Source organism: Drosophila busckii, chromosome X, assembly GCF_011750605.1.
Source record: "Drosophila busckii strain San Diego stock center, stock number 13000-0081.31 chromosome X, ASM1175060v1, whole genome shotgun sequence".
NCBI lineage: Eukaryota > Metazoa > Arthropoda > Insecta > Diptera > Drosophilidae > Drosophila > Drosophila busckii.
Genome location: NC_046608.1, coordinates 4,933,964 through 4,941,546, shown reverse-complemented (window position 1 = coordinate 4,941,546; position 7,583 = coordinate 4,933,964). Strand labels below are relative to the sequence as shown.

Sequence of the window (7,583 nt, the reverse complement as noted above, 5' to 3'; positions counted from 1 at the left end):
TATTACTCATACGCAGTGTCTGACTTTAGCAACTGCTGTTGGGCATTGTTGTTGTTGTTGTTGTTGTTGCTGTCTGGCAATATAATTATAATTGTTTAATGAACTGCAGCCAAACAACGAAAAGGCAAACAGATTCACAATAGAAGCAGCAGCAGTAGCAGCAGCAGCAGCTGTTGCCATGGGCGTAGCGCAAGGGGCGCATAATAATTCAAGCAAAGTATACTTTCAACTATTTATAGATTCATAAAATTGATAACACGTGCGCTGACTATTTTTGTAATTCAATTTCCTCACTCAAGCCTAACAGTTAAATTGACAATTAAAAAAAATGAAATGAAATCATTTTATAATCACCTAATGACTTCAGCACATCAAATTGCTTTCCTATCGAATTATCAAAAATTAAAATTCAAACAATTCGACACGCGAGGCCGCACAATCAAACTATAAAAGCTAAAACTGCGCTAACTGAAACATTAAACGTTATTCGACGCTTCAGCCAACAACATGCGTTTCCATCTGAGCTACTTCATCAGCTTGCTGCTGCTGCTGCTTTGCAGCAATGCTGGCCATGTGGTAAGTTGTGCTTAAGCCCCAATTGGAATCACTAACTTGATGGCGCTTTGCAGTTTGCCAAGCCACAGGGACCGCCCTGCCCAGGTGGGCGTCCTGGTGGACCGCCACCAAGTGGACCGCCGCCATCGGGTGCACCACCAATGCCGCCACAATCGACGACTACTCCAGCTAGCTGCTAAAGCTTCAATACCAAGCTGTAATTTTTTTTTCTGTTACTCCAATTTATCAAAAAGCTGAATATACTATATAAATAATTTGCAAAGCTAAGCAGCAAATTTATTTAATTTTAATAGAGGGTTAATTAATATATAATAGATAGTTAGCAAACGATTGCGTTGGCTACTGCGCTTGACATTAGTTAGACAGACTTGTCTAAGCTGGGGCAACATCCACAGTCGTTTGGCCCATTGCGCTGCTTGTTTTTGGCTGAAAGGTGTTTAGAACTTGCTTAGTTGTCTTTGTTCAAATTTGCTTGCATTGGGTTATTGCCATTTCTAGGAACTATTCAGTAATCATAGGTTAATTTCTTTGTTAAATATATTTTTGGTAGGCGCCACATAACTACATTACTATAATATATAAAAGTTGTAAAGAAAAACATGCAATTTTTTATAACAATAATTAAATATTTAGTTGTGAATATTTTTATTTTTTTATATACAAATCTTTAATTGTCCTTTTTTAAGTTACTTCAGCCTAAGCAACGATTTTAAATCAAGTATACGTAAAAGTCTATGTCATATTGTTCTGTATGGTATATATTGTTATTTAAATTAATATTAAAAAAAAAAAAAAAACTTATCATTGGCTTAATGCCAACAAATATCGGTTTATCGATAAATGCTACACTGCAAATATATCGTTTATATTTATTTGAACTGCACAAATATTTTGTTTAAAGCATTGGCAACTTAATTAATAACTCAGCTAATCAATAGACTTATATAAGCTGCTGCTAATTAATAATATAGTTAAGCAAATATTTATATGGGGATATAGCTCAGAGGTAAGAGTGTTCGACTGCAGATCGAAGGGTCCCCGGTTCAATCCCGGGTGTCCCCTTGTAACAATTTTTTTTTTATAAGTTAATTTTACAACTTAATCTATAACTTAGTCTATGTCTAGTGAACTAACGAACTAACTAGCTACTCGTAATATATTTAAGAGCTTAAAGCTAGCCCAGCCGTTCTCTATGCCTTTTTATTTGCTGTCAATCCTTTTTATTTATTCGAAATTTGTTGTTGTTTTTATCAAAAATTGTGTGAATCATGTCTGATGATTTTTTGACATTCTTGAAATTTAGCATGCATTGCTTTAAATATATCTTCATCTATTTTGTGTGTGTCAATTTATTGGAGCAGCTCATACAAAGCCAAGAGAGCACAACCAGCTGAAAAGCCAAAAAAATAACCCAAGGATGTGTGTCCTGTACAGCTGGCAGCAACAACAACAACAACAACAACAACAAGCGAAATTTCCATAGGCGCAAATAGAGAATAAAAACAATAGAAAATGCCAAACTTGCTATTTATTGAATTTAGGTTAAAATTATTGTTGACATGCGCTCAGTTACTTCGGGCAGGACATTATCCCTGCATTGTTTAAAGTATGAGTACGCTACAAGCCAAAAGTAAACACTAAGCGCTGTAAATAGTTATAAACAATTAGTTGTTCGGTTAAGTTGTCAAGTCACTTGCCCATGTAAACAAAGTTCATAACAATTTCAAAGAGCGTATTGCTCTTGTCGTTCACCCAGAAATAAGCAACACTGCAGCTAAAAACAATGTGCAAAAGATCGGCGAATAGATAAACAACAATCATAGGTGACATCTGCTGTAAATAGTTAAAATAAATTTAGTTATGCTAGACAATTCCACAAAGTTAAAGTAAAACCAAAAGGCAGCGCATTGAATTGAATTTTAAATACTTTTAATTATTTTCTTTTACCATTCAACATTCTATATATAATAATAATAAAAAAGCATGTTAACAACATTATTAATTTAGTTTTTTAGATACAAAAACTAATGAATAAATTTAATAATTAATAAAGTAGAATTAATAATTAATATAAGTATTTTAATTCAAGTTCTAAACATTTCATAAGCATGTTAAATGAGTCAACTATAATTCTCATTTTATTTTGAATGCATTTTTTACATTTTAAATAATTTTGATTAATTTTTAATATCAAGCAGTGCAAAAAAAAAACTCCTGATGTTTTTTAATACAATAAAAGTGCATAAATTTCTTGTTAATATAAATGTATCAAATTAATCTAAAGTAGCAAAACTTACTTAAACAAAAATAAGACTAACTAAATTTTTTTTAAAATTTAATTAAAATATAAATAAGCAGTAATTAATAAACAACAAGCACTAAAAACTTTATGAATACATAAACATAAAATGAATGCATTACAAATAAATAATAATATTTAAAAGTATTTAAAGTTAAATGCTGTTGAGCTTGTTGCTCGTTACACAGCACTGCTTTTCGCTAAGCATGTTTACCAACACTACTACAAGCTAAGTTTGAACTTAAAGTTTTGACACTTTTATATTCAAATGTTGTATCAAATTATTTCGCTTACAATCGCAGCGCTCAACCAAAGACAAATGCAGCCAGACAAATGAAAGCTATAGACAAATACAGAGAACTGATACACAAGCGGAACTGCAAGAAAGAGAGAGTGAGAGAGAGTGGGATAGTGAGAGGGGGCTGGGCTGGATTAGCTTGGCGCTTGCTACTTACTTGGGCCATAGGATAGATGAACCAACTTCATGCAAACGCTGGTGAAGGCAATCAGAAAGCAGCCCTGGCGCAGACTTATGCCCCAAAAGAATTTGGACAGACGTAACTTCATATCGAACTGAAAGCAAAGGCGTCGCCGACTTGTTCCCCAAGCTAAATGTGGGAAAGAGCAAGCAACAGACTCTTTTGCATATTTGGCCAGACGCAAAATAAAAATAGATATATAAAGTTTTATGTGCTGTGGGGTAAATATCGTAAACAAATGTGCAAATAAATATAAAGCAAGAAAATATAATAATTAAATTGCATGCAGCGCAGACACTGCAACAAAATGGCGGCGCACACTTATATGTGTGTGTGTGTGTTGTAAAAATATTTATGTGACCGCTTCGCACACTCATTGGTTTTCAGCAATTTTATTGTTGTTGTTGCTTTTCTTTTTTTGCATACACCACACAGTTTACAATATTATTGCTTACTCGTTGGGGCTTTGTTATATTTATGCATGGGCAGTGCTTAAATTTATTTATCATTCAATTAAATATTTAAAATACCAAAAAATGCTTTCACCAACATTACACACACACACACACACACACACACAAGCACACACGTGCACCTTTAATATTGAAATTGAAATCATAAATAAATGAGCAAATTTGCCGCGCAGCTTTTTGCTGTTTGCATTACGCGGCGTATGCGTAATATCTGTTTGTTTGTTTGTGTGTGCTTCCATTTTATTGTTGTAGCTTTTTTTGTTTGCGCATGTGTGTGTGTATTTTTTGCATGCAATGTTTGTAAAATTAATTGACATTTTATTTGTTAATTAATTGTTATAGCCGTTGGCCACATGGCCACACACACACACACACAAGCAAATGGCCAAATGGCTTTTCATTATTGTTATTACAAATGCTGTTGGCCATTATTATTTGCTCGTTAAGCCAACATGACCTGCTTGCTTGCCACTGTGTGTGTGTGTGTGTGTGTGTGTGTGTGTGTGTGCGTGTTGCCAAATTTAATGCATTTGTAATTTAGTTGTAGTTTTAATTGCAAAAATTGTTAATTTTCTAATAATTTATTTATATTGAATTTTGCGCATAGCCATTATAAACTCTCGCTATCTCACTCACACACTTGCTGAGCATAAACAAAGCGGCTGGGCTAGTAGAAATTACACTAGTTAACAAACATTTATTTTTTAGTCAATTGCTTAATTTTTTGTCTGTTTTTGACTTTAATTTTAAGCTTATAACAACTTAAAATTTATTTGCACATTTGTTTTTGCTGTCATTTTAATTTACTACAAAAATAAATGTAAGTTAAACTTGACGGTCTTGAGCTTTGAAAATCATTTTGATTTATTATTGTTTATTTATTTTAGATATTAATTATTATTAATGTGCGTGTTAATTATTGTAATATAATAATAATTAAGTTTGCTGCATTTTGTATAATTAATGCATAAATTTGTTTTTTATTTCAGTGAACTTTTAATATTTGATATTCAAGCTAAAATAAAAGCAACAACAGGTAAGCTTATTTATATAAATTTCATAAACAATTTCGGGCTAAGCAAACTTCAGTGCTTAATGACAAATTTAGTAGCTTAGCTTTGTTTGAATTTCCAATGCTTTGAATGGAAAGTTAATGGCATTGCCTTATACAATAAAATAATTTAATTAATTACATATTGACTTATGTAAGTTTTCTTTCAATTAATTGCTGTAAGCTGCAGTTTACTAATAATATAAGTGGGGATATAGCTCAGAGGCAGAGTGTTCGACTGCAGATCGAAGAGTCCCCGGTTCAATCCCGGGTGTCCCCTTTGTTAATAAATTTTTTTTTAAAATAGTTAGCAATGAATAAATTTTATATAATTTTTTATAATTAGCTATTTTTATTTATTTATTTATAATTGCTGCGAAGACGATATAAAATTGTAATCGGAGCCAAATTATTTCAGCTATAGCTACGGGGCATTAAGCTAAAATTTTTCTTATTCGATGTTGACATCATTTTTAACAGTAGTTTTATATTAAATTAGTTGAGCTATGTACGGATAGTAGTTTTATGTTTATTATTTACAGGTGGGTTGTTTATATTTTAATTAGTTATTTATTTTGTAGTATAAGCTAGAAATTCTAAACAGTTGTTTGGCTTAACTCATTTGCTGCTTAACTCTCTCTCTCTCTCTCTCTGTCTTTATCTCTGCCTCTCGCTCTTTTGGAATTACTTAAGTAAGCAATACTTTCTTGAATATTTTCGCTACACTCGCTCGCTCATAACTTGGTTGGGCTTTTGGCAATTTCAATCTAATCTCGGCCACACAATCCGGCAATAGATGATGGGCTCAGCTCGAAACTGCAACAGCTGAAGCAGCAGGAGAGGGCGAGTGGGGGTGGGAGTGTGGGGTGGGTGGCGCAGCAGAGGGCCCATCAATTTTTACAACTTTAAATACCAGCAGGAAGTAACTTAAAAACGACCTTACAGCCCAAAGCCCAAACACTGCTCATGTGCAGCCAACCAAAAAAAAAAAAACAAGAAAACCAAAGAGACCAAAAAAATGCAAAGAAACAAGTAAAAGTGGGTGGGGATATGCTCGGGGGGTGGGGGAAAAAGCAACAGACAGCATTTCGAATGCGTTCGAGAATGCGGCAACGACGACGACGACGGCGAATGGTGAATGGCAAATGGCGAACGGTGAATGGCAATAAGAAAAAGTCATAACAAAATTTTACGACAACTTTGGCGGCGGCGTTTTATTTCGTACGCGATCGTAGCTCTAGGAGTAGAGGGAGTGGGTGAGTGTGGGGGGGGGGTGTCCTCCGTGCGCCTGCTTGCCCATTTGTCGGTTAGCGTGAGCTGCAAAACAAAGGAAAATTACCAACGAAGCAAGCAGCACAGACAAAAATATTCTAATGGCTGCCATCCCGCTGGTTGCGCAACGCGTTACGGCAAGGAGGGGTGGGGGGCATATAATAATCATCTATATTCATGGATTAGGATTCAATTTTTATGCCAGCGAGCGAGCGGGCGACCGAGCGAGAGCGAAAAAATGAAAAGCGAATAAAAAAGCAACAACAACAACAACAATGAGGGTTAAATTGAAAATAAAGCGAGCCAGCGAAACGCCGACAAATATGAAATTATAAAGATGCTAGCAAAGAGACAAAGAGTGAGAGTGAGAGCGAGAGCGAAAAAAAAACACAAAAATTATACAAAAATTTATGCAAGAAAATATTACCAAAGAGCTAATAATTTTCTCCCAACGCGTTGCAAGGTGGCAAAAGCGTCGCTGCCGACGCCGCCGCCGTCGCCGCCGCATGAGGCATGCCACCTTGCTGTGTGTGTGTGTGTGTGTGTGTGTGTGTGGGGGGTGGCAAGCAGATTGCCTTTGGCTTGGCGCGCGAGCTTGTATTAATGAATAATATCCAAGGCTTCAGCTTTAGCTTCGACTGCGACGGCATCGACTCCAAAGCATCGACTAGAGCAGCCGCGCAATTGTGGCTGGGGGCACGCCACAGGGGTTAATAAGTAATCTGCATTTTTTGACATTTATTTATGTCCTCAAATATGTGCGACACCCACACCCCCCACACCACCCACGCGCTGACAGCAGCAGAGAGAAACACAACAGCTGTTAAAATTGTCATTAGACAAAATATTATGCCCAGGTCGTTGTCCCAAAAAAAAAAGCTTAGCATACTACTCATTGGCTGTAGTCAGCGGCAACACGCACACAAACACACATACACACACATACACACACATACAGTTTAATCTTTGCCTAGGCTTAAGCTAGTTGCACTTGTTCTCACACAGCTAATCAATGGACTTATATAAGCAACTGCTTGTTTTCAATTAATTGTCATTTATAATATATGCGGGGATATAGCTCAGAGGCAGAGTGTTCGACTGCAGATCGAAGAGCCCCGGTTCAATCCCGGGTGTCCCCTTTGTGGTTAATACTTTTTTTTACTTAATTTATTTTATTTTATTTATGCAACAAAACTAATTTAAGTGTGTTTTAGTACAAACTTAGCAGTGCAAAGCCTTTGTGCTTAAATTAGTTTGTTTGAACTTAGCTAAGGCAATTTAATGGCGACGCTCAGTGTCTGTCCGCTGGCAGTGAAAAGAGCAAAGCAAAAGCAGCGTACGCTGGCAGCGATGCTCGCACAGCAGCAGCAGCGAAGAGCGATCGAGCGCAAGCGAACGCAAACAGCCTGCTGCTCTCGCTAGCAAAGCAATGG

General features: G+C 35.9%; 3 protein-coding genes and 3 non-coding genes across 8 annotated transcripts; 5 read left to right on the top strand and 1 right to left on the bottom strand.

Moving 5' to 3' along the window:
* Positions 1 to 392: 392 nt before the first annotated feature.
* LOC108606025 (proline-rich protein HaeIII subfamily 1) lies at positions 393 to 834 on the top strand. Its single transcript, XM_017995851.2, has 2 exons — positions 393 to 576; positions 630 to 834. The coding sequence occupies exons 1-2, from the start codon at positions 508 to 510 to the stop codon at positions 753 to 755; spliced, it is 195 nt and encodes a 64-aa protein (XP_017851340.1). The 5' UTR covers positions 393 to 507; the 3' UTR covers positions 756 to 834.
* A 731-nt stretch (positions 835 to 1,565) lies between these two features.
* Trnac-gca lies at positions 1,566 to 1,638 on the top strand. Its single transcript has one exon. It is a non-coding gene; the product is annotated as a tRNA-Cys (tRNA).
* A 184-nt stretch (positions 1,639 to 1,822) lies between these two features.
* Positions 1,823 to 2,103, top strand: LOC108606097. The gene has a single exon (XM_017995944.2). The coding sequence runs from the start codon at positions 1,845 to 1,847 to the stop codon at positions 1,968 to 1,970; it is 126 nt and encodes a 41-aa protein (XP_017851433.1). The 5' UTR covers positions 1,823 to 1,844; the 3' UTR covers positions 1,971 to 2,103.
* On the bottom strand, positions 2,096 to 3,582 carry LOC108606095. Of its 3 annotated transcripts, none has more exons than XM_017995940.1 (4): positions 3,331 to 3,582; positions 3,170 to 3,252; positions 2,274 to 2,409; positions 2,096 to 2,220 (listed from the first exon to the last, which is right to left on the bottom strand). In XM_017995940.1, exons 1-4 carry the CDS (start codon positions 3,440 to 3,442, stop codon positions 2,114 to 2,116), a joined length of 438 nt encoding a protein of 145 aa, XP_017851429.1. In that variant the 5' UTR covers positions 3,443 to 3,582; the 3' UTR covers positions 2,096 to 2,113. The 3 variants fall into 3 exon arrangements, with proteins under 3 accessions (XP_017851429.1, XP_017851431.1, XP_017851432.1); XM_017995942.1 differs by having other exon boundaries at positions 2,274 to 2,406; XM_017995943.1 differs by having other exon boundaries at positions 2,168 to 2,220; positions 2,270 to 2,409.
* A 1,504-nt stretch (positions 3,583 to 5,086) lies between these two features.
* Positions 5,087 to 5,158, top strand: Trnac-gca. Its single transcript has one exon. It is a non-coding gene; the product is annotated as a tRNA-Cys (tRNA).
* A 2,060-nt stretch (positions 5,159 to 7,218) lies between these two features.
* On the top strand, positions 7,219 to 7,289 carry Trnac-gca. Its single transcript has one exon. It is a non-coding gene; the product is annotated as a tRNA-Cys (tRNA).
* The last annotated feature ends 294 nt before the right edge of the window (positions 7,290 to 7,583 follow it).

Bases quoted from the DNA above. Each gene is read 5' to 3' on its own strand.
- LOC108606025 (XM_017995851.2), top strand. From the start codon at position 508: ATGCGTTTCCATCTGAGCTACTTCATCAGCTTGCTGCTGCTGCTGCTT. The intron at 577-629 runs GTAAGTTGTGCT...GGCGCTTTGCAG, and splicing joins GCAGCAATGCTGGCCATGTG to TTTGCCAAGCCACAGGGACC.
- LOC108606097 (XM_017995944.2), top strand. From the start codon at position 1,845: ATGTCTGATGATTTTTTGACATTCTTGAAATTTAGCATGCATTGCTTT.
- LOC108606095 (XM_017995940.1), bottom strand. From the start codon at position 3,442: ATGAAGTTACGTCTGTCCAAATTCTTTTGGGGCATAAGTCTGCGCCAG. The intron at 3,253-3,330 runs GTAAGTAGCAAG...TCTTTCTTGCAG, and splicing joins TCATCTATCCTATGGCCCAA to TTCCGCTTGTGTATCAGTTC. The intron at 2,221-2,273 runs GCAAGTGACTTG...AACTATTTACAG, and splicing joins TATGAACTTTGTTTACATGG to CGCTTAGTGTTTACTTTTGG.